Below are 26,057 nucleotides of genomic sequence, written 5' to 3'. Positions count from 1 at the left end.
GGAGGGGGGAGAGAGAGGAGAGGAGAGCATATGGCTAGTTAACTTTAATGCGGAAGCAGATGTCTCTCTGTGTACTGTCTGTGTATGTGAGATCAGTGGAATGGAAATGTGTCATGCTATGATCATACGAAGGGATATTTGTAGTCTTTATTGACAGGGGAGCCGGGGCTCGGACCTACGTGGCTTGCGAAGGGATTCCAGCTTTTTCCACTGTTGCTTTTGTTATGATGAAAGAGAACTTAAGTATTCACATAATCCAATTAATTAGCAAAACGGTATTACATTTAAGGTTGTTTGGACGTTATTTTCAGTCTGGAGGAACACCGTAATTAAAGGTGTAACACTTTTCTTTCTACAAACTATCTACGCACTGCCATCGTGTGTGTTTGTGTTTCATAAAGACACACAGCCAGAATTAATTGAACATTGTGTTGCAATAATGTATCTTAATTTGCTGCAAGTCATGCCGACATCAAATAGTCTACCAAAACAAACATAATCACCTTTTTTATTATAATTTTTTCCCACTCCTTTCTTTTTTTATGCCGCTTATGCAAGACCTCTGCCCCACTGCTAAAATTATGTGAAATGACAGAGAGTTTTGGGCGCGTGAGACCACGGCCTGTTTAACTTTGCATAGGTCTGTAGCAAGCCAAGCCGACGGACTGGGAACACAGCTACACAGTCACCCATCAGGCAAGCTGCTCCTCTCCTCTAATGCACATCCTCCAGCCGTTAAAACACATCCTCATGCCAGTTATATAAGTGAAGAAATTTCAACGGACGGTACTGGATGAGGTGTGAGATTATAACCCAGGCCTATGGCCCCACTCAGTCTTTGCTTCTCTCAGCAGAGTCAGCGGGATGCCCGGTGATCCCAGTGACACGTCTGAAAATTGAGCAGAGGTTTTGCTGTGAAAGTGCCCTGAGGCAATTCTAACTCCAAAAAAATGGGTCTGTGCAAGGTTAGAGCAGGATATAGAAGAGGTCGGGTGTGAGGGTTGGGGGAAGTGTGGTGTTGTTGCCTTCAGAAGAGTGATGAGTGCAGACCAACCAGAAGTCTTGCAGGTGTTGCTGCCTTAGTCACAGGGTTTGACTGAGTGCCACATGGGGAAGAGGAGAGCCTGATGAAGAGGATGCGGTGACCGCTCAAACACACCATGATGGATGGAGAGAGAGACTGTAGCATCTGCCATGCCTGCCAGTATAGGCGAAGCAGAGCATTAGAGAGAGGGGTTTTAAAGCACAGAGTGTATAGTAAGAAACACCTCGGGGTAAAATCTCAAAATGATGTTAAACTTAAAAAGGTATGGGACGGGGTTCAATTGTCCGTTCAAAAAATGGCTTAGTCGGTTGGGTTGAGCTCCAAAACACTTTAATAACAGCATCAAAAATAAAATGACGAAACAGCACACCTTAAACAAACAAAATAAAAGACAAAGGCCGTCCATCACTCTTCAGAGTAGACGTGTTCTGGCTGTTGCCTTCTCTGCAAAAAAAACCCGAACACGTCCCAGCTGTTGCCTTCTCTGCAACATTCTTCCGAGCTTCACAGTCCTCACTACCCCAAGGAACCAACACCGTCCCTTTTTAACCCATGGCCCCTCCCACAGGCTCACCGTCCACAGGTGACACAATCAACTCAAACCACATTGTCAACATAAAAAATCCGACCCAAACATAAACAGCTTAACCACGTCTTAACATAATCATTTAACAAATTCACAATCGCACAATAAATAATAAATTGCATGCTTAATTTTTAGGAAGAAAGCAAGAAATGTTTGGTGTGTGTGTGGTGTGTGTGTGTGTGTCGGCTGTCAGTGGCGGAGTCAGTCACTCTGTGACCCGCTCCGTCACTGGGTAGAATAGACCAAAAAACTAAAAGTGTAGCTCTCCTATTATATGGGTTAATGCTTTCTAGCACTCAGGTTACATGTAAAGAGGATTATTCACATGAGGCATTCGCTTTTCTCTTTTAAAATTAGAATTATACTTTTAATTCAATGAATACTTTTGCTTAGGTTTTATGTTGCTCACATCCTTTAATAGTTTGTCCGAAATTAATATATACACACAAAAGAGCAATAGCTGTTGGTCTTACAGCAGTGATTGATACATGCACTAGGCATTTGTATTAGTTGATGAATAAAATGCAACAAACCCATATCATTCTTATTCACCCTTTTTTCATAAAGCTACTTAAGCTTCATGAAAAAACAAACAGTATCTGACAATCTTGAATAATAAATATCTGCTTCTTCCAATTTATTATTGAAGCCATGGTTGGGTGATATGGATACATTCTCTATCACTTAATTGAAGTATGTATATTTTGTACTTTTCAATGTTGTGACAATCCTCTGGAAATTCATTCATGAGAGTTGCGTCGTTGACCTTTAGAGACTGGCTACTTTACATAAGATAGTGGCAGTAGAGCTTCCAATTTAGTTGTGTTCTCTTTTATATATATATAAAATAGAGCTATTCATTGTTACAAATGGTGTGTGTTTTACATCATTTGATCGTGACAACTTGGAAGTACTTATTTAAATTACACTATGTAAGATTATGCGTTTCTCGAAAAAAATCTGATTTTGGCTCATCCAGCAATTTCTCATCCAGACAAATCAAGTTACTTCATCATGTTGATGAAAAATGGTAAACAGATCCAATATCAGGGTAAATCAATCAAGCTCACAACTTTGTACACAATGGTATATTCAACCAGAGATAATAAAGGAACGTATACCAATGTTTCAGCACTTTGGAAATATCTCTGATTGTTTATGAACTTCTATTGAATAACTGTGTATTGGGTCGCATTGCACACCGGTTTGAAGCTATGTGTAATATTTGAAATCTCCTAAGATTACCAGTGTATTTCTTAAATTAATTTCCATCATTTTAAACAGTATTTGAAACCTGTCCCATCATGAAAAATGAAAGCATCAGCCAAAAAGTTACATGTATTTTCATTTTAGAGACAAAGCCCTCTAGTGGCCATATCATTCATGATTCTTCTCCATCAGAAGCAATGGGAGTATTGTCAATTTGACATGGAGCCACTATTCTACACAGGCAGCAGGTAGTGTGGTTTGACAAGTAAACAAATACTCAACACTGACTACTGTACTCTTACTCACAGCAAACATTGGTTTCTTTTACCCGTGACCACAATATTTGTTATGTCATATTTACATAAAGGATGTTCTTGGTTGTTCTGAGGACTTGTTGACATATGGCTGCACAGTAGTACATTTCTCACTTCCAACAGAAAAATAGGTCAGGTAGGGTTTAAAAATAATGAGTTACGTTGCTTTTAAAAAAATATTTTGACAGATCTACCTAAAACTGACACAATAGTCAGGTTGCATTTCAGCTATGTGTCTGGAAGTCCGTGGGGTATCTATTAGAATAGAAAAGAAAGGAAAGTGTTCAGTCTAATGAATTTGAGTGACAGAGATTGCAATCTTTCCATACACATTCCAAGCACGCATACCCAGTGAATGTCCGTCTTTGAGCAACATGTGTAGAATTTCTGACCTTTTAGTTTTTCTTTAAATGGACCGAATCCACTGAGAAAGGTGTCAGTGAGCAGCTCCAGACCTGACGACATACTCCCATTCAGAAGGCTGTTAATTAAATGACTGTCAGATAGCAGAGATAATGACCTCCCTGTGGACGTCCCACATGCCTCAGGGAGACTGCCTCAGAATGAAATGTCGCAATACACACATGTCACCGTGTTTGGAAAAAGACCCTTGCACAACCTTACACCTTAAAGGAAAAGTTAAAGGGGCCCTATTATGCTAATTTTCAGGTTTAATTTTTTTATTATGTTGCTCTACTGTGACTTCAAAAAGGTTTTTATTATAATTTGTTCTCACACTGCCTCTGCTGCAGCACCTCTTTTCACCCTCTGTCTGAAACCAGAGCCCAGTCTGCTCTGATTGGTTGGCTGGTTGGCTCTGTGATGATTAGAGATGTCCTGCTTCCTAGCCTGTTACACGTACAATGTGTTGAAGTGCTAGTCAATAGAAGCGTGAGTATTACATAGTGATGTCAGTATGTTAAAGGTGGGGTATTGGTAATTTTGGAGAAACCAGCTCGAGTGCGCAATAATTTGAAAATACACAACCGGAAAAAATCTGCCACTTCCTTACAGAGCCCCTCCTCCAACACACATGAATGCGCACATGACCCAAAAAAACCGAGATAAGTTTGTGCAATTTTTTAATGTATTTTTTGTCAAAGCACTTAAGATATTCATTGCTATCGGGATGTTAAGAGCATTCCATGGAATATAACAAAAAGTGTATCTCGAGCCGGTTTCTCAAACTTACCTACCCCTCCTTTAAGGAAGTAAATAAAGGAGTCCAATGGAGGAGTTTCATTCAGGTGAAGGGGGGTCTGGGAGAGAAACTCCCTCTGGTGGAAACGTTGAGGTTTTAGCCTTTGCAGACCCTTTACATGCACCACAACCTATATAACACACTACGGTAAATGGAAAACCCCCCAAAACATAATAGACCCCTTAAGGTATATTTGCTTTTTTTCAGAGTTTGGGAGATTGATTTCATTGATGTACAATATATATAAAGCTTCAGCAAGCATATGTAGCTTAGCATTAAGACTTGAATTAGTTGAAGTCACTCTTCCATACAAGAAATTATCTCATGACAACACAACATGCAGATCAACAGATATCACTGATAATAGATCGTTTTTTTTCATTTTTTCCTAGCTTGCAGCGATCTTGATACCTCAGTTTAAAAATGGCATGATGTGTTTTCAGCGTTTTGATCTTATGTAATCATTTTCACAGAATGATTGAATGCATTTTAAAAATAGCATTCCCTGAACAAATCTCTTCAAACGGCTGCTTGACATGTGCTTGTGTGAGAGAGAGAGTTATGTCTTGGGCACGGAGTGTTAATCTAATTCTGCGGCTTCTGAGTGAGGTGTTGGTCGAAGTGAGGATGTCGCTTCAGCGGGGGTGCCAGCCACTGCTTCTGTTGCTGCAGATATTTTCTCTAAGCCTCCATGTTTTTTAGAAGAGGAGCACTGCTGATGCCAGGTGAAATGGCAGCATGGTGTTGAAGGATTTCCGTGGGTGACCTTGCCCTTTGTCACATTCCCAGCCGTCACTTAATGCAAAAATGACAAGGAAACAGAGGAGGGTTGGTGATCTGTGGCTGAGGTCGGTGTAAAGCAACAGTTTCATTTCAAGGGAACTGGTCTTTTGATTGGTTTTATCTCATCCAATTTGTCTGGGAATATAGCTTGTGAGATAGGTGACAGGAAGAAAATCCGGAATCATTTTCTGCCATCACTTTGAGTACAATCTTAGTGGAATTAAATTGATAATGACAACAAAAAGTTAAGAAAGAAAAGATTATTTAAATGTGTGAAGAATTTGATCAAAACCCTGCCTTTTGGTCGTCTCTTCTCAATGTCTCTCTTCCTGGCGGGCTGTAGTGAGTGGATTGCCGATGGGGCACAATAAAGCCCATTGAGTCCCTGTTAGAGAAAAATGAGGGCTGCTACAATAGCTGTGTTATCTGTGGGGAGGGGGACTCAGGGACTCTGATGTGACAGCCTCACTAAGAGACTCTGACAGGACCAGGGAGCTACAAAGGCCACACTGTAGCACTGTACTGTTAGCACAATGAGCAGATCGGACCAATGTGTCCGTGTGTGTATTTAATTTATCCAGTGAAGTGTGGCTGAGCATGCTTGCTCTACTGTCTTATACAGGCAAGCACATCCACACCTGCTCAACTGTACAACCACAAACTGTTGAGGACCGTTGGTTCTGCTTGAAGCATGACGCACGAATGGTAGTGGGTTACAAAGAGTTCTTGACTGCTGCAAGAAGATGTTACAACTCTTTCATCAGCACAAAGGGAGTTTCATCATCACAAATGCAAAGTTTTAGCCTACAATTAAGAGTTCAATGTGTGGAGGACTATAGGATTTGATTAGTGGGAAAAGGTCAACGGGAGAAGATCACAAACTTCTAAAGTTAGGTTTATTTGTAAACCCCAGTACTTCATTGTCTCTGTCGGCTTTATAGGCCCACAACACCAATGATTTCCTGACCTAGCCTGAAGGAGAACACAAGAACAACTGCTAAAAATAAAATCCTTGCACTTTGGCGAGAGAAAAAAACATTTGAAGACCCTTCGAGAAGGAAATCAAAGAGGAAGTAGCAGGAAAGAGAGGAGAAAAAAGACATCGGCACAGAAAAAGATATTCAAAGGATATCGTTATATAGCAGTCATACATTTGCGTCCATGCAAGAATAAGAAATGGAAAAAGGCAGCTTTAAGTCATGTAGTTGACAGATTGTATCCCCGGTAGACTTATCTCCCGTACTCTTGCTGTTGACAAACTGTATTGACAGTGAATATATGCCTCAATTCATTTAGAAACTAACTTTTTTAATCCTCAGCTGAAGGATTCATCATCAGCTGAAAGCATATGGAGCGCATGTAGTTTGGGGAGATGGCCATGTCCCCCTATGTATTCCCTTGTGTGCAAGCTGAATTCAAACAGAAAAGGATATTCTTGGACAGTTTTGTGATGTTTTTGTCAGATTCGGGCTTTGGTTCCCTAGTCTCAGTCTGTTTGTCTGCTAGAGCAGCTGTGATGCAGCCCTCTTTGGAGAGGCGGCCGGAACATGGAGCAACCTTTTATTCTGAAAAGCCAGGCCCGTCGGGACGCGTGTCCCTAAAACAGTGTCAGATGGCGAGGCCTGTGGACGTGAGGTGCATTTTGATGTGAGAGAACAGCATCCTCCAAAACATAGAGCAATATTAAGTGTACCAAACACAATAAAAGTATGTGCTGTCACAATAATGGCGCGTGTTGGTTTCTGTCAAGAGTTGAGCAGGAAAAGAGGATTTAAGAGGTTGAGGAAACTAGCTGAAATATTCCCAGAGCTCATCATTATTGAATCATTCCTCCGTAGTGAAGTACACTCCCCTCTCTATTAGCTCATACAGTATGGCTACAGTAGTGCGATCTCATCTCTAGTCCAGCTTATTTGTATTCATAGCGATGCAGAGAGGAATGGAGCTGAGCAGGGTTTGGTCTGTGTGTGCAACCGAGAGGGAAAGAGAGAGACTAGGGGAGAGAAAAGGGGAAAAGATGATTGCTTCTCTGTAGTCAAACTGTTTCAAAGCCTACTCTCCCCCCGTCTGTCAAAATGAGGTTGACACTGAGACTGAGGGCAGGCAGACACCGAAGATCTCTTTCCTGTTTTCAAAACTCCTCATCATGTTCTTTCAGAGAGAAACTTTTTTTCCCTGCTTGTGTATGACGACTCTGAAGTCTTCAGCTGCCTCAAACTTTGTGTGAACTTGCTTTGTCTTTACAAAGGCTTCTGAGAGTTGAGAGCAAAGGCGATATCGTTTCAGATTTTCTTATGAGAATCTCCGCCGCCTCACTTTTGAGGTTGTGGCATTGAGCATCTTTGGTGGAAAGTTGTTAAGGCGTGTGTGAGATTGTTGGAACTGTGAAGAGAGTGGAGCGGTTTAAATCCATCATCCGTCACTTTGGATTTCACATTTGCTTGTTCAGAAGAAAGGAGGCGGTAATGACATGAATTCTGCCCAGTCCAGTTTGTTCTTGGTATTTTTAACCAGTTTGCTTTTTAGCAGGATTCTTGTACAGCATGTACTCCCTTTTCTTAACACATTGAAACTGTTTCTAGGCCAAATATCCTCCTTCATATCCCAAAAGTTAATATATCCTTAATGATAAAATGGATTTAACCGAGGAGATCAGATTTTTATAATCTGTTTAACCTTCGCCCTCAACTACAATCTCCTCACATTGATCAAACTAGAGTGAAAAGGTGAATCAACAAGGATTTGAGCCCTCAGCTAGACAGAATAGGAGGTCATACATACTATGCATACAGGAGTATACTTTATGTTTAATGCTGTGGATAATATTGTGACTATCAGTGAACACCTTGTTTGCCCAAAAATGTTTGTGTAACTGTAAGTTTCGATTTGATCTGAAGAGCTTTGAGGTGGTTTCATTTATTTGACCTGCTTAAGAGTGTCACATAATCTGAGAAAACACACCTGCATCCGGAGCATCACATTTTTCATTAGAATGGAGATTAATATGGTTTTACTGGATAACTGTGACCCAGTTGAACTGACCTCTGCACTGTCATAGAGCATGACGTGAAATAGATAGATAGATACTTTATTGAAATGAAAACCAATGAAACCATTAATTTGTTAATGTCCATGTAATTTACTTAACATTCGCCGATATTCTATGTTTTAATATTAATGTTGCTGGCACTGCCTTTAATATTGCCTCAATATATATGTAATCAGTAATTATGTAAAAATGCACTTAAAGGGGCCCTATGATGCACATTTTCAGGTTCATATTTGTATTTTGTTCCTCAACTGTGACATGTCTACCTGGTTTAATGCTTAAAATGTTCTTTATCATTCTCACTTGGCAGACCAATTACATGAACAGAAATCTATATAGCAAACTACAGGAAAGGGAATCCCCCCCAAAACATAAAAGGGTACTTTAAATCCCTGAGATTTTAAGTATGTTTTACTCCTGGCAGACTTTAAGCTCTGGGTCTTGTTGTTAATACATAAGCTTCTATTTGTCAGAATTGTGTGCAAAGTTTATAGTGCTGCAAACACATAATTATTGCAATTATTAAATCAGTGGATCATAAACTCAATCACCATTGTTACCTTCAATCTTTGAGATTGCCACTTTAATGATAATGATAGTTATTATAATAAGCACTCAATATCTGAAGAAAACACCCGACAATTAACATCTATGAAAGCGTATCTGTTTTGTAGAAAAACAGTTCGGTTCTGTGGCATCGACCCCTTTGTGTGGGTACATGTCACTTGGATAGATTTCCTTTTAGGCGTAAACACTTCAGAGAGAGCACCGCCATGTTTTTATTGACCCTCTCTTCCTCTTCTTCTGTTTCTGCAGGGAAAGTATTGAACACAGACCTGCGCCACTACCTCAGTCTGCAGTTTCAGAAGGGCTCAATGGACCACAAGCTCCAGCAGATCATACGGGACAACCTCTACCTGCGCACCATCCCCTGTAAGTACTCCATATAGGCCTGTAATGCATAGCTCCCATTCATTGCTCTCAAAAGATCCTCGAGCACAAAGCAAGCCAAGAGTGCGCAGTATAACCTACTTTCAGTGCATATGTGTTTTTATCTCAAGCATCTTATGGGAACAATGAGGATGTTCAGCATGCGTCACACAACTGCTGATCCAACCAACTTGATGCAGTGTTTTCTCTTTTCTCTTACACTACACAGGACTGTATAGACACACACTCTTACGGCTCTCACGCATCATCCTCTAACAGCTCTCTGTCACACACACATTTCGATGTCACCATAGCAACCCCACCAAGGACATTTCTCTAACCCCAATGTAACTTATTTACTTCTGAGCCGTACCACCACGAGTGATCAAAGCCACATTATTTCCATAAATAACTCTTTCCCCCGCGGTGCTCTGCTTCCCCTCGATGACTTTCTGCTCAGTGGGGCCATCACCAACTATTATTCTGTGCTGTAATCACTAATGGACTGTTAAATAAAGAGGTTGGTACTGCGGACTACCAAGAACAACTGCAAGGAACAGCAGCTGTATGCGTTTTCTGAATAATAACGGAAACTTTAAACTGATTGAAATATAAAAACATGTGGTATTTAATGTTGTTTTGCAAAGCAGCTGTTGATCTAAGAGTCTGTATGATTGCTGCAAAAAATATATTTGGAACTGATAAGTGGTGCTTTTACACAAAAAAAAAACCTTTATCCGTTTAATATCTTTCCTTCACTTTCAAAAAAACACATTTCACACCAGTATTTTCTGGCTTTCATGAGCTTGAGTATTGTAATCTTTTAAAGGAAAGCATGAAAATTACCAAAATTAGAGTGACACGGCTATAAGTGGTAAATTAATATCCTGATTTAGGTTTGTGTGGGTTGCAGGAATTCAGGTTATTTGCCGTTTGCAATTACATTTCCTTGGAGAGACTCTCCCCCCCCCCAAGTAATCAGCATCTGTCTGTGTATGAATGGAGTGTAAATTAGAGTAGCAGCAAAGATGATTATCATCACGAAAAAGGCTAGGTAATTCATATTCCATTTATCATAAGGGGCTGAACGACTAACTGAATTAAGACGTCTCCTCTCATGTTGCTTCTGATGTTTAAAGAGACATTACGCAGCTTTTGTAAAGCATCAGATGACGTTTGGAAGTAAAATTGCATTAACAGGAAACTAAAGTATGACGCAGTATCTGTAATCCTGGGATGATGTTCACACAGATAGTTTTTGGCCTCGATATTTCCCACGTCCTGTTGAGGAGTGACTCTGCTCAGAGGAGCACCATAATTGTATTCATGGGTTTAGTCACATGCAGAGCGACTGCTCCTCAGGCGATGACAGACTCTCAGGCACAGACCTGTCACAAACAAGCAGCATCTCTGCTCTCAACTCCCCAAAGGCTGGAAGTTGTTGTTTGTCTTGTTCAGAAAGGTCTTGGATTCACATGTGAGACATTTTTTAAGGAAGTCAGCTGCTTACCTTTCATGTATATTTCATTTATTTTTAGAAGAGGAGGAATATCCTTCTTACCCTCCAGCCCCACTACTGTTTCCTTCACTCTCTGTCTTTCTTTCACACACATGTCAACCTGTTCTGAGCTATAGTTGTTTCCTTGGCCCTTGAGTTCAACGGGATTTGTAATTGAAATGTTCTTTTCAAGCTCTGTTGCACTGGGAGTACCTCAGGTCAGTTATAGTGGATGGACAAAAGATGATTATAGAGCTTTACAGAACTCATTAGTGATTTCTCTCCCAAGGACAACTAAGTCCGCCTTGCGGGCTTCTTTTCTCCTCACACACACACACACACACACACACACACACACACACACACACACACACACACACACACACACACACACACACACACACACACACACACACACACACACACACACACACACACACACACACACACACACACACACACACACACACACACACACACACACACACACACACCTTCTTGTGATGCTTTTTGCTAAAGATTTGAGATGCACAATAGCTGCACTTTAGTTGTTTGCAATGGAAATCCTTAAGGAAGTATAATGGTGAAATCAAATTGTGACACAACAGTGCAAGTTGAGTGCAGGAATGATCACATACATTCACGTAAACACACTCCGCGATCTTGACCACAAACATGGCTTTCTCTTTTAAAGGGGGAGTTATGTTTTCAGGTGTTCCCTTTATCCTTTCAGCCCACTCCTGTAAACAGTATGTCTCAGGAGCGCATTGAAGGATTTGTTTTAAATGTGGCACAAACGTCCACTTGGACTCATAGGAATTATAACAATTAGGTCGTCAAGGTCACTTTAGCCTCAAAAAACACGTTTTTGGCCATAACTCTAAAGTTCATATGCTAATAATACAACATTTCGTACAAATGTCTTCTGTGAAAAGAAGGATGAAGTGCTGACATAATATATACAAAGGTGAACTTAACATAATATTACGCAAAAGCTATTTTCTGACCATAAGTCAAAGGCATACCTCTGTAAAATAATGGATGATTGTTACTTTATTACACACTTTTGTCAGATATTGAATTGATGACACTCTTGAGTGCACACCTTTTTAAAGTGGGGATTGTGTGTCTTCTGAGTAGCCTGTTGACATTGCGTGTTAAGCACCCACACTTAGAACGTGTAGCTTCTTTTCAGCAACATGTGAAGCCTTTTCAATTGTTGCGGTGACAGCTTGGTTGTCTATCACAATCATCTTTATTTGCCAATGTGAACACATACGAGGAGGTTAATGGTTTTTGAATATATTGAGCTTCAGGTGATTGCACTTTGTGACGAATCTCAGTCCTCTGTTAAAGGGGCCCCGTTATGTTTTTTGGGGTTCTCCCTTTCCTGTACTGTGTTATAGAGGTTTTAGTGCATGTAAATGGTCTCCAAAGGCTAAAATCCTAAAGTTCCCTCCCGCACACTCCCCCCCTGCCTGAAACGCCTCCATTGGCCTCCTTTGTTTACTTCCTTATCATAATGACATCACTATGTAGGATTTGCGCTTTTATTGGTTAGCGCTCAAATTGCACTCTGGTTGAACAATCACAACAGAGCCGGCCAGCTAACTAATAAGAGCAGACTGGGCTCTGGTTTCAGACAGAGGGTGAAAAGACGTCTTATGAATACTTAAGCATTTAAACATCTTACAGTAGAGGCACAAAAGAAAAATGTGAACCTGAAAATGAGCAGAATATGTCCTTTTTAAAATAACAAGTTTATAGGTGAAGAGAGATTGTGCATACATCATGTCAATATAGTGATAACTCTGGCCAAAAAACACACTAAATAACCTTTATTGTATTCCCTAGAAGTCTTCAGTAGAAATATTATACGAGTTAGGACCGACATGGATGTAAACTACAACTTTGGGCTGGCGGAGGCATACAACGCCAAACTTTAACTCTAGTTTTCATGTACAATAGTGGCGGTCGTTGAGGTTTTACGGCCCGCAAACACCATTCATCATCCGCAGCCGTTGGGTTCGCTGCATGAGTGTGACTCTAATCCCGGGGTTGAATTACTGTCTTAATGAGTGAGAGAGCAGGACTCGCACAGAGACGGCACCTCCATCATTCACCCTCTCGCTCTCAGCCTCCCATCATTCACCCGCTCTGTTTCACTTGCACTCTTCCTCTGTACCAATTACTATTGCCTGATTATTCTTTACTTGCTATGCTTGTTTTTTGTTTGACTTTATTTAGGCTTTCTTCATATGTTCAAGGTTGATCCAGGTTACATGTCAAGAATGGAAATAGAATAGAAAAATAACATTTAGAAAAGAAAAAATCCAAAGAAAATAATAAGAATAAATCCACGCTAAAAGTTACTACTTATTAAATCATGTTATCGGGTTCATCAAAAAGGTCCATATATAGATTTCATTTAATTTAAAGCAGTTTAGGCCCTTCCAGTAATTTTATTTATATTCTAATTCTATCTCTTCTCTCTATATATATTTTTTTTATTGGTAGATTGTTCTGTTATTGTTTTATGGAGTATTTTAACTCATTCTTTATAATTGGTATTCTCAATGTGATTTTGTTGATAGTAAATGAAAATGTAATTGTATTCAAATGTTTTCTATTTGTTTTTTTAAAACAATGTTAATGCTGTGAAAAATAAAACCCCAAGGTGGGATTTAAAGTGTATCTAATCTTATGCCATTAACACAGTATGCACATTTCCTCTAAAATATTTATTATACTAACAAAGTGCAATGTAAATATCAGACAATACTAATCTCTTCATGCATTTTTAGATATTCTTTTCTATTCCTGCAGATCACTGTCCAAACAAAAAGTGCAATGCAGCCACAAGACAAGCTGCATGTTGAAGCTTGTGTGCTGTTTTTGCTCAACTCCCAAAACTCACTCTCCTGCTCTCACTGCAGCTATTTTTGCTTTTAGAGCTTCAACCTCTAAACGTGCTTTACATGTTTGGCTCCTCATCTTTTTGGCACTGAAGCTTGAGAAATAATTTTTCCTTTGTGGGAAATCAATACTCTGGGTAGAATAATATAAAGCAGGTTGAGGGAGTAGTGGCGCACCATAAAATTGCAATTTAACACACAAAACAATTGTTTCAATGTGTCGAACATCACAAATTGAAAATAATGAGCATATTCAAGGGTGGATTTATACCTAAAAATGTGTGTGACAGTCAGGCAGACAGCATGAGGATTAGCAGAGGCGGTTTGTGTCACTGTGCCAATGGACCACTTCACTCAACTACCAACCACACTGCTGTACTCTCAACTACAGCTCATCTGTGCTGTCTATTTTGTGTGTCCAATTCACAACACAGGGTCATTTCTCATATTCTATTTTTGGCAGGTTTTAAAAATGTATGTAGAATTAAAATGAAACAGAGAAAGACAGGCAAAGAGTGTGGTCTGTGCCGTAGGGTTAGAAGAGAAAAGTGAGGAGCAGAGGGACAAAGAGATCCAGCTCTGCAGAGTCAGTGTGTGCTAAATCCCCCAGTCTCCTTCACTGGGTCTTGGCTCTCATTTGGACTCTTACGGAAAAGCTGAGGGAGGCTCTCAAGAGCTGTGGAGAGGACAAAAGTGGGAGGATTTTCTATAAGAACAGAAGGCTCAGGGTCACACACATTCCCTTGACTCCCCACTGATATTAAAGATGGGCAGAAAGGGTTTGATCTCACACAAACTTTACTTTTAACTCACCCTTCTGCATGCTGGGTTGTAACCATTTTAGGAGAAAATGCTCCTCCTTCTCTCTTCAATTTTATTTTAGGATTAAAGAATAATGGTAGCAGGTTGATGTGTAAGTAGTTTTGTATTTCTTGTTAAAAGGTAATAGCTAGCTCTGTTATAACGTGACAATAGTAGAGTAAGCCATATGGCAGGGCTTGCCTCAGTATCTTAAAACTGAACACTTCACAAAAGGCCTAGGCTTTGTAATGATCCGCTTTCTTCTCTTCCTTCCTCTCTCTTTCTCGCTCTTTCAGCAGCAAAGCCCTAAGCCCTCTTTTTTTTGTTGAAGAACCAACATAAAACTATGCATGAAATCACCATGTTAAATGGCCTGCCATTTCTGACTGACTTCCTCTGATGTTTAATTCTTGACATCCTCTCTGTCCAGAGGTTTGAAAAATAGGTCTCAGGCAGCCCACAGCCGCGAGACCTTGCACGACTTAGTAACAATCTGTTTCACTCTCGGATAGACAGACACACACTGACATGTGTAAACACATGGCTGTGACCACTGTTCATGGACATGAAATTAAAGGAATAGTTTATTCCTTTTGGGAAATATATGTTTTCTTTCCAAGAGTTACATGAGGGGATCAATACCACTCCTATATCTGTTGGGTTAATTCAAAGCAATACCTAGGAGCAAGTTAGCTTAGCATTAAACCTGGTGTTGCACACTTATAATAAGTATTAACACAAGCATAACACTGCACTAGTCTGCAAACTTACATTACACATAAAATACTATAAGTCTACTCATGAACCCGCTAAACACATTAACTGAAACTATTCAGCACACACACACAACTTACTATTTAGTGACATTAGTCCATTAAAGCTAGCAGGTGACACAGGTTTTACTAGACAACCGCTCGACATTAAACTTGTAAACCATAAAATATGATATATATTATAAGCATTACTGCTAGTTTGTTACAGTTTCACACACACTATACATTATTGTCAATACATTTATACAGCTCATCATAAGATTATTGCTAACATTGCCTTTCAGCTCAAGGACCCCTGAGCTGCCATCTGTGCCTGCTTAAGCTTAAGCTCGTCATAAATGTAACTTTAACTACTAAATATTACAGTTGGCATTGCACATGAACTTATCAGAAAATAACAGTTTAATGAAATACACAAAAATACAACAACTTATATCAAAAGTGATTTTCTAATATACTGTAACAGTTTCATGTCCATTATCAGGTCCAATATTACAAAGGTAAGATTCCTGTCAACAAAATCCACATTATATCTCAGCTGTACAAAAACTGACGTAAAAAAGGACAAGTTTGGCTCATACGGGTTATATGTGTCACGATCTGTCTGTGTTGTGTTTTGTCTTGTCTAGATCTGTCTTTGGTTTTCTGTCTGCATTGTGTTTTGTCTTGTTTAGATCTGCCTTTGGTTTCCTGTCTGTGTGTGTTCCCTCCTACCTGTTCCCTCCTACCTGTTTTCTTGATTGTGTTCACCTGGTGCCCCTGTGTTTTCTCCTCCCTCCTCACCTGTCTCTTGTTTCCTTGATTAGTCCTGTGTGCATTTAAGTTCTGTTTTTTCTGTCTGTCATTGTTGGTTCGTCGTTTGTCTGTGACTGTGTTCACCGGGGAGTGTTCTGTTTGTCCGTGTATCCTTGAAATAAAGATATTTTCAGTGTTATCTGCATTTGGGTCCTGCTTGCTTCGCTCACCCGTAACAGAACCAACCAACCAAAAGATGGACCCAGCAGAGAGCCTGTACGAGGTGAGGTACAATTTAATGTGCTTTAAAAACGACTGTCGATATGCCTTCAGTAGTGAAGAGAGGCAGTTAATTAATTATCTCAACGGCACGCCAACAAGTAACCTCAAGGCCCTGGTTAAAGGAGTTACTACCCGAGTGGGTGGAGGACTTTTTCGGTAGCTATGAGGTCAAACCTGTTTCCCGGCCTGCTAGCCCCTGGCATGCTAGCCCCCTGCCGGCCACAGTTCCCAACAAAGCTCCTTTCAAGGACCCTTTCGCTGGGTCTCGTCTGGCCTTTGGAGGACCTCTGATCCTCCACAAGGCTTCAAGGCAGCATGGAAGGAAACGCAAGGTCAGGATTCCAGCCCCGGCAGCCATGGTTCCGGCTCCGGTCCTAGCCCCAGCAGCCATGGTTCCGGCTGCGGTACCGGCCCCAGCAGCCATGGTCCCAGCCCCAGAAGCCATGGTTCCGGCCCTGGTTCCGGCCCCAGCAGCCATGGTCCCTCCTCTAGTCCCAACTCAAGTCCCTTCTCTAGTCCCTACTCAAGTCCCTTCTCAAGTCCCTTCTCAAGTCCCTTCTCAAGACCCTTCTCAAGTACGTTCTCAAGTCCCTCCTCTAGTCCCTTCCCTAGTCCCTACTCTAGTCCATTCCCTAGTCCCTTCTCTAGTCCCTTCTCAAGTCCCTCCACTAGTCACTCCCCTAGTCACTTCCCTAGTCCCTTCTCTAGTCCCTTCTCTAGTCCCTTGCCAAGTCCCTTCCCTAGTCCCTTCTCTAGTCCCTTCTCTAGTCCCCTCTCCAGTTTCCTCTCGAGGTCCCTCTCGAGTTCCCTCTCGAGTCCCCTCTCGAGTTCCCTCTCGAGTCCCCTCTCAAGTCATCTCTCGAGTTCCCTCTCAAGTCACCTCTCAAGTCCCCTTTCAAGTCACCTCTCGAGTCCCCTCTCAAGTCCTTACTCCATGTCCTGTGCCGTTGGAGGCCCCGCCTACTACTCTTCTGCCGGGGGTCCTGCCAACCCTATGCCCTGTCCTGTCGGAGGCCCCGCCGACTACTCTTCTGCCGGGGGTCCTGCCAATCCTATGTTCTGTGCCGTTGGAGACCCCGCCGACTACACTTCTGCCGGGGGTCCTGTCAACCCTATGTTCTGTGCAGTTGGAGGTCCCGCCGACTACTCTTCTGCCGGGGGTCCTGCCAACCGTATGTCTCTTGCCGTTGGAGGTCCCGCCGACTGCTCTCCTGCCGGGGGTCCTGCCAACCCTATGTCCTGTCCCGTTGGGGGTCCCGCCGACTACTCTTCTGCCGTGGGTCCTGCCAACCCTATGTCCTGTCCCGTTGGGGGTCCCGCCAACTGCTTTTCTGCCGGGGGTCCTGCCAACCCTATGTCCTGTGCCGTTGGAGGTCCCGCCGACAACTCTTCTGCCGGGGGTCCTGCCAACTCCATGTCTTGTTCCGTTGGAGGTCTCGCCGTCACCTGTCTCGCCGGGGGTCGTGCCAACTCCTAGTCCTCTTCCGTGGGGGATCATGCCGAAGCCTGTCCCACCGGCTCCGGTTCCTGTCCGGCCGACACTGGGTCCTGCCCTGCCTCCGGAGCTGTTCCGTCGCCGCCTGCTTCGCCCTCGAGCCCGGCCCCCTGAGAGCAGCGGTCTTTGCCTTCGAGCCCGGCCCCCTGAGTGCTGCGGTCTTCGCCCTCGAGCCCGGCCCCCTGAGTGCCGCGGTCTTCGCCCTAAAGTCCGGTCCCCTGACTCTTCCAGCCGCTGCCTTTGCCCTCATGCTCGGCCCCCTGAGTTTGCCCGCTGTGGCCTTCGCCCCTCCATGGACTCTGCCTTGCCCCCGAGCCGTCCGCCCGAGACCCCCTCCATGGACTCTGCCTTGCCCCCGGGCCGTCTGCCCGAGATCCCTTCCGGGTCCTCCGCTGTGCTCCTGGGTTGTCAGCCCAAACCCGTCCTCCTGACCCCCTCCACCCACCATGGTGGCCCTAGTTTTGTGTCCCTCCTCCGGTCCCCCTCCACCCAAGCTGCTGGACGTTGTTTTTTTTGGACGTTTATTGGACTGTTTTGGTGTTTTGGGACGTCTGGGATCCGTCCCTTGAGGGGGGGGTAATGTCACGATCTGTCTGTGTTGTGTTTTGTCTTGTCTAGATCTGTCTTTGGTTTTCTCTCTTTTTTTACCTGTTCCCTCCTAGCTGTTTTATTGATTGTGTTCACCTGGTGCCCCTGTGTTTTCTCCTCCCTCCTCACCTGTCTCTTGTTTACTTGATTAATCCTGTGTGTTTTTAAGTTCTGTTTTTTTTGTCTGTCATTGTTGGTTCGTCGTTTGTCTGTGACTGTGTTCACCGGGGAGTGTTCTGTTTGTTAGTGTATCCTTGAAATAAAGTTATTTTCAGTGTTATCTGCATTTGGGTCCTGCTTGCTTCGCTCACCCGTAACAATGTGATTATTTTCAACAAAGCACAAAGTTATTTGCTGGAGCCTTGTTGTCATTGTTTAATTGCCAGGCAAACAACGGAAACTCTAAATTGTCTTTTTATAAACTTTATGTTTGGTTTTTGCACAGATTAAACAGAAAAGGTGTATAAGATGTTCATTTGTTATCTCAAAAGGTGCAGCTTTTTCCTGTTTCCTGTGCTTATGCTGAGCTAAGAACACTAGATGCTAACTGTAGCTATATTTAATATTCAGAAATGACGATGGTATCAATCCTCTGATCCAACTCTCAGCAAGAAATAGATTAGGTGTGTTTCCCAAAATGTTTAATACTCCTATTTCTCTAAATGGCCTCCTCTCCCAGCACTGCACAACATATTCTGACAAAGTCTTAGTTTTCTCTGATAGAGCCTCTCTATTTCTGCAACCTTCTCTTGTCGGGTTTAATTAACTGCAGCGTTTCAACTGCACCATTTCCAGTGTTCAACGAGCATTTTGTTTGAACGACCAGCCTCCGACAGATAATTAAAGGCATATCGACGCCTGCTTTGAGAAGGAAAAGTACGACAGGAAGTTACAAAGTTCTGCGAGAAAGACTTTGTCGGATGTAACCTCAAAGCTCTGGCAGCCCTCATTATATTGTCATCGACTGATCCCCTTTAGGAGAAGTATTGTCTATATCGGTATGACATCCCGGGTGATGGCTCGGGGATCTGCTTGGCAGGTACATAACTGAGGCTCAAGTAATTGGGCTACAGGGGACCCTTTTGAGTGACCAAAGCCAGTGCGGGCTGGCAAATAAATTGGTAATGAGAAGCAGCAGAGGCCGGCATTCTTACATGCGATGCAATGTCATCTGCCTTTGGTAACACAAAGGGTGGCATCAAGGTGCACTGTTGAAGGAAGCTTCTCTGATATTTTGTTTTCCAAGCTGTGCTTTTGCTCCTCTGCACGGTTTCAGAGGAGTTGTCACAGTCCAATTAGCAAGAACACGCAAGAACGGTAAAACAAAAGAGGGACGGCAGTATAACGTTACACAATCTGCACAGAGGCTCCACTGTTAATTGCTGCAGACCCTACAAGTGTCAAGGAATCTACTTGGATGCAACAACATGTTTCAATGAGATCCCATTATAGATGTAAAAGAATACGTTGTTTAAAGGTTCAATGTGGCACTGTCATAAATCACAGCTGCTGTTTGTTGCCGTGTTTTACTGAAGGTCACAATACATACTGTGAAAGAATGTTCAGTAATTCAACTACGATCCTGTAACATCTCTTTTCCCAGAAATATATTTCTAGCTTCAATTGATAATCTTCTCTGTGTGGAGTCTGTATCTTCTCTCATCGCTGCGCCGCTGCAGGGCTCCTCAGCCTGCTCTGATATCCTCTGACAACGGAGTCAGGTTGATTTGAATTTTTAAATCGCCTGTTGTTTCAAAATCGACTGGTGGCCCACACGGCTGTTTCTCAGCTTTCCATACCCTCACCCCATTGTCCTCTCCGTGACCCTGAAAAGGATTCACCAGGCCGAGGCAATGAACAAATCTGTTCCATAACCATGGGCAACAGTAAATATAGGGTGACAGAGATTGCCATGGAATGTAGCACTGATGATTGGTTCATGCTGAATGCTTTGTTCAGCCTCCCATGCAATAAATAACTGCCGTCCTGCCTCCCGTTCAGCTGGGGCTTTTTCTATAGACTCCACAAGTTTGGTGACATGCCACCTAATTACCCTTGAGTCCAATAGTAACACAGTCCTACTTATATATTCATGGATATGATTTACGTAATCCACATGCTAATGCATTCATTTGGTGTCCATTTTTGCCTTGTGGCTATTTTTCCTGCAAGGAATAAAAACCTCCCATCACTATTGAAATAGACTGTAGCTTCTCCACAGGAGGAACATTTCTACCTCAACAACTGCAGGAGGTTACACCACATATTGTTTCCCTCATATTTTACATCCAATATTTAAGTGGCTGCTTTCTTTATTGCAGCTGAACCTCCTAATAATAACTTCTCTACTACTCATAGAATATTAAAGGGGCCCTATTATGTAAATTATCAGGTTCATATTTGTATTTTGTGCCTGATCTTTGACATGTGTACACTTTAATGTTCAAAAAGCTCTTTCTTTTTCTCATGTCTGTGCTGCAGCACCTCTTTTCACCCTCTGTCTGAAACCAGAGCCCAGTCTGCTCTGATTGTTTAGAGATGTCCCGCCCCTTATCCTATTACGTACAATGTGTGTTGGAGTCCAAAAGAAGCACGAGTGTTACATAGTGATGTCACTATGTTAAGGAAGTAAACAAAGGAGTTGCAGGTAGGGGGGGAGTGTGTTGGAGAAAACTCCCTCTCGAGATAAACTTTGAGATTTTAGCATGCACCAAAACCTATATAACACACTACAGGAAAGGGAAAACCCCCAAAAGAATAATAGGGCACCTTTAAATGGAAACCCACGGCCCTCATCAATTATCTATATTTTACAAGATGGCACCGAGGTCTTCTTGTGTTTTTTGCTCAAAAAAATACAAATGTGCTGCAGCCCTGTACAGATATGGGTACCTAAACAACTACTAAAGTTGACATCCTCTGTACCTCATGAGTCGTGAAATGCTGTCAGTTGAAGCTTCTCTCAGATTTGTGGTGAATAAATTAAAACTTGTTCTGCTAAAGTTGAAGCCAAACATTATGGATATGCATCCTTCTTCATTTCAGCTGTAGCTAATGCCTACCTACATCAATAACCTCTTAATGATAACTTATTTACTACTCATAGAGGATTAAGTGAATACCACAGGCCCTCATCAATTATCCATCTTTCACAGGAAGACCCCAAGGTCTTTTGGGGTTTTTTGTTTTTAAAATGTGCTGCAGCCTTGTACAAATCACACAAAGAAATGCTAAGCTAAAGTGTGCATCCTTTGTATCTCATGAATCGTGAGATGCTGTCATTGGAAGATTTTCTGTGTAGTAAGTAAAAAGTTTTATGTTAAAGTTTAACCAGCACTTGAGACACATACACATCTTGTTGCTATGATGGAAGACAGGAATCATTTGTTTCAAAAGACTTGGAGCTGGATTACATTTTTCTTAACTCACTTTCAAGGGTGTTGCACAACAAAAGCAAAAATACAAAACCATTTTCCTTTCAGGTTATTGCATGAGGTGACGTCATCAGCTCAAAGCACTTAGGTCTACTACCTAAAACATGTTAGTTTGATGTATTTCTCTTTTTTCCAGGCACCACGCGGCTTCCTCGAGATGGGGAGGTGCCAGGAGTGGACTATAACTTTATCAGCTGCGGAGACTTCAGGATCCTGGAGGAAAGTGGACTTCTACTGGAGAGTGGGACCTATGACGGTAGGTATCGCCACAGTGTCATGAGAATATGAGAAACCTGCATGCACCCGTGAACACGATTCACGGTGACAGTTCCCTATAATGGAGTTAGTGTACGCTCGATATTCACGGTCATTATGACTTACAGGCTGCCTTAGTGAAATGTGACAAGCGGGACGAAATGTATTGATCAGTGAAACATGATTAAAGACTTGTTAGAAGTGACAGTCAGATTAGCGGCGATATTCACAGCCCTTCAGGTGAACTGTGTTCTGTAACTCGACACTTTGAATAAAATGGGGCCACTGTAGTATGCAGACTTTGTATTTAAATATAAATTGGAAAACTGTAGAAATCAGGACAAGGGTGTCACTTTTTTTGTCAGGATTAAAATAAATCTTAGAAGAGAAAAGGTTTTGTCAGACGGCCTTTTGGAACCAGATATAACCAGAGGGTAATGACAGATATGGTATGCATATGAAGATTTCTTAATTTAATTAATGTAATTGAAATAAAAAACTGATTCCACTTGTTGTATTACTTTTCAAGCTCTGCCTATTCTCGTTAATGCAAGCTACATTTATTACATTTTATACAAATATACATGTGAATATTATATTATAAGTCTTTTTTTGCAAAGGGGACCTATTATGCTTTTTGTTGTTTTCCCTTCCCTGTAGTAGTGTGTTATATAGTTGTTTGTGAATGGACATGGTCTGCAAAGGCTAAAATCCCCAAAGATCCAGAAGTTTATCTCCCTCAACCTCTCCCTTTTTAGTTTACAACCATAACATAATGACATCACTATGTAACATTCCCAATTATATTGGTTAGCGCTCCAACACATTGCTCCCCGGCCCTGTACACTAGCTGCCCACTGCTCCTAGTACTAGACTCCTGGTATTAGGATGGGTTAAAAGCAGAGGCCAAATGTCACTGTGTGTGCTGTGTGCTCTGCATGTGTGACCATTAAAGAGGGCTTCATCCCTCCCATTCTATTATATTCCATTGTACGTGGTAGGCCAAGGGGCTGGACATCTTTAAGCATTTGACCAATATCAACAGAGCCGGCCTGCTAACCAACCGGAAGAATTAGCTCTGGTTTCAGACAGAGGGTGGAAAGAGGTGCTGCAGCACATGCAGTATGAGAAAACATGTTGCACTATTTGCACATTAAAGCATGGAAACATGTCATAACAGAGGCAGAAAATACAAATATAATACCTGAAAATCAGCATGTGTCTGATATATGACTTGCTTCTCTATGTTTTTTGTGTCAGCATGTCTTTGTCTGTTCTTGACAATATACAGTATATATTCACATAGTAGAGTCTGAACATGCGATCAGCTTTAGCACCTCATCATGACCTTATTATAAACCATTAAACCAATAAAACCAACCTCCTCCCCCTCCTTCTTCTTCCTCATCTCCTCTCACAGACACATTCAGTAAGCTTTGGCTCATTTAAAGAAAACTATTGCATTTTATTTTTTTAGAGCTCTTTTGACTTCCCCTGCACCTGGCTGCTGTAAACATGTCAGTAGCAACGGATATTTTACAGCAAGACAAGTCCAATCATGTTCCTTGCAGTAAGAAGTTTACACAAGGAGGGATATTTCAGCTTAGCGAACTGCCGAATAGCAAAGTATTTACCATTTCTAACACCTCATACTACAATGGAGCATAAGCACTTGCATTGAAAGGTCTTGGAAAGTCAGACTGTTGCAGTGTATTTATGTCATGAGGGGATTGGGAAGGGGGGATTTCTCTCACATTGCGCAATGATTATAGCAATAACATGGTAATCTTCCCCTCTCTTTAAGCTCATTCTTTCTTACTGTAAATCCAGGCTGCTGTAAAGTGGAAGGGATTTTTTTTACTTTAGAGGCAACCTCTGGTCTCTGCTCCATTCACTCGCTCCCATTCAGCTGCATCTCGTGCTTCCTGTAGGATGAAGAATTTAAAAGATAAAGTAAAATCCTCATTCAGTGAGAAAGCTCCTTAAGTCTGAGAGTAGCTTCTTCTAGGCTGTGCAAGTGAAGTTTGTGAGTGTGCTCTTACGATTGGTCAAGTGCCTTCCTGTGATGAGCCTTCCAACGGGCTCTGATCCCTGTGATAAGGTTTCAGTCCATCCTCTCACCTCTTGTCCTTGTAGCACAGTGGCAGAAAAAAATTGTAAACGCACACACACACAAATCCCGTCCTTGTGTCGAGATAGATCATCTAAGATCATGTTTCAGGAGCTGCCAATCGCCCGCGAGCTGTCCGTCATCTGTGAGCCAAGGCCAGGAGGGATTTACACCTCCATATTGAGGTTGACCGTGGGTAGAGAGGGAGAACTGGAGAGCAAACTGAAGAAGAGTGCAAACGTGAGAGGGAGAGAGTGGACATAGAAGCATGCTTAGCCCTCAGCTTCCAGGAAAACCCCTTCTGCAGTGGAAGCTGAGCTGCCTGGGCTGCGTTCAGATGTGAGGATTAGCTTCTGAGAAGTTGGACAGTTTGAGCATACTATCCCTGAGAAAGCACTGAACACTCTGATAGTGACTGCCACCTTCCCCCCTCCTCTTCTTCTTCTCTTTCTCTAAAACCCAGTCATCAAAAGCATGGCCTCTGTGGCAGAGAGCACTGATCTCCCAGCAGCACAGTAGACTCAAAGAGGAGCTGAAAGTAATTGGATCGAGGAATGGCACTTACTCCATTTGTTTGCGGTTGAAGCGCAGCCTTGCTCTTTCTTTGAAAAGAAGAATAAACAAGGTCAAACATCCTCTTGCATAGGTCGCGAGAGTGGTTGAATTACCTTTTAGTTTAACCAACAGTGAGTGAGCTGTACTCAAAGTACCGAGCTAATGGGATTCTTCAGCTAATCATAATGTTCTCGCTAATAGTCCCAAATGACTTGCCGGGATGCTCATTACGTTAATGGTTCATGTATACCGCTTTTTCTCCACCTAGAAAATATTTCATAGGAGGCATTAAAAGCATTTATACCTAATGTTTAACTTAAACACCCTCTCCTGACTCAATCATCCTGCCATCCATGACCATGTTAATGCCCCACATCCTCACAACAAGGCAGCTGAGGGGTCAGGACACAGCACACTACCCAGGGTTAGTCTATTTATGAGGGTCCTGGCTGCTCTATGATTGGTAGGGTACATGCTGGCTGCTCCATGTTGGTCCGGAGGGTCTCAGGTTGCCTGCCAAGCAGACACATCCGCCATCTGCGCCAGGCACTGAGAGTGAGTCTTTTCTGGGCCTTTGGTCCCCGCTTAGTCTCTATAAGGTTCAGGTTGGGTCACTCTCTCAGCCAGACATGAAGTGAATGGTCCAGTGCAGTGAAGTGCAAGACTGGAGGGACAGCTGCCAAGAAAAATGAAATTCTACCCATAGAGGGGTTTTTTCTCTGGAAAATGACATCTCTTATCTGCTATCAGGGAAGGCAAAATTCTGCCAAATTGAGATCCATGTCAAATCTGTTGTTTTAGGATCCCCATTGTGATAATGGGTGGGATTTTAACGAGGAAGGGAAACAGACTTGCAGATTAAATTGGATGTGAGATGGGAGTGCAGCACTCCCGCATTAGCAGTGTGTGTGTGGCTGTCTGTTAGTGATCTCGGTAAGATTAACGTGTGCTCATGACCTTGTAGTTTATGCATATTGCCCTTGACAACAGGAGCCTTTTCATTACCGGCTGCTGATTCCACCACCATGAAATCGCTCTCACGTACTTTGACAGAGGAGGTTCGCTCTTCCTGGCTCATCAACCCCGGTGACACGAGGATCACAAGTAACGTCGGACAAGCTCCCCTGCTCATCAGCTTATGAGGCTTCCCTCCATTGATAAAGGCAAATGGTGCCACAAATCCTCGCCGACGCGCTGCTTTCACACACCTCTATATCAGCAACACACATTTATCAGAGTCCAAGAGACATGTTTGTAAGTAATTAATCACGCACGTAGCGTCTAGCAGATGAATGTCAGCGTGCGGCAGGAGACAGGCGGGGATTAGCCAACAGACCCAATCTCACCCCGCTATCGTGGCGCCACCCCTGTTAATGAAGCCATCTTTGACAAATGGGGATGAGTGTCGCTTAGTAAACACCGAAAGTCGAGCGACGAGGTGGGAGGAGCGGGCTTTCATCCAGCCTCCTTCTCCTCCTCAACCTTCCCACTGCTTTCAG

General features: G+C 42.5%; 1 protein-coding gene and 1 long non-coding RNA gene across 6 annotated transcripts in view; one reads left to right on the top strand and one right to left on the bottom strand.

Annotated features, from left to right (window-relative positions):
* Positions 1–26,057, top strand: part of magi3b (membrane associated guanylate kinase, WW and PDZ domain containing 3b) — a 161,888-nt gene that overhangs the window by 100,997 nt on the left and 34,834 nt on the right. For all 4 annotated transcript variants that reach the window (XM_079682495.1, XM_079682496.1, XM_079682497.1 and 1 more), the window contains exons 2-3: positions 9,004–9,120; positions 21,775–21,894. In XM_079682495.1, the coding sequence (XP_079538621.1) occupies positions 9,004–9,120; positions 21,775–21,894 (237 nt within the window). The remainder of the gene's footprint in view (positions 1–9,003; positions 9,121–21,774; positions 21,895–26,057) is intronic.
* On the bottom strand, positions 1,359–25,175 carry LOC307040009. Of its 2 annotated transcripts, XR_013808396.1 has the most exons (4): positions 23,936–25,175; positions 23,713–23,818; positions 3,547–5,150; positions 1,359–3,409 (listed from the first exon to the last, which is right to left on the bottom strand). It is a non-coding gene; the product is annotated as an uncharacterized lncRNA (long non-coding RNA). The 2 variants fall into 2 exon arrangements; XR_013808397.1 differs by having other exon boundaries at positions 1,359–5,150; positions 23,936–25,116.

Source organism: Notothenia rossii, assembly GCF_949606895.1.
Source record: "Notothenia rossii genome assembly, chromosome: 5".
Lineage (NCBI taxonomy): Eukaryota > Metazoa > Chordata > Actinopteri > Perciformes > Nototheniidae > Notothenia > Notothenia rossii.
This window is presented reverse-complemented; position numbering and strand designations above follow the sequence as displayed.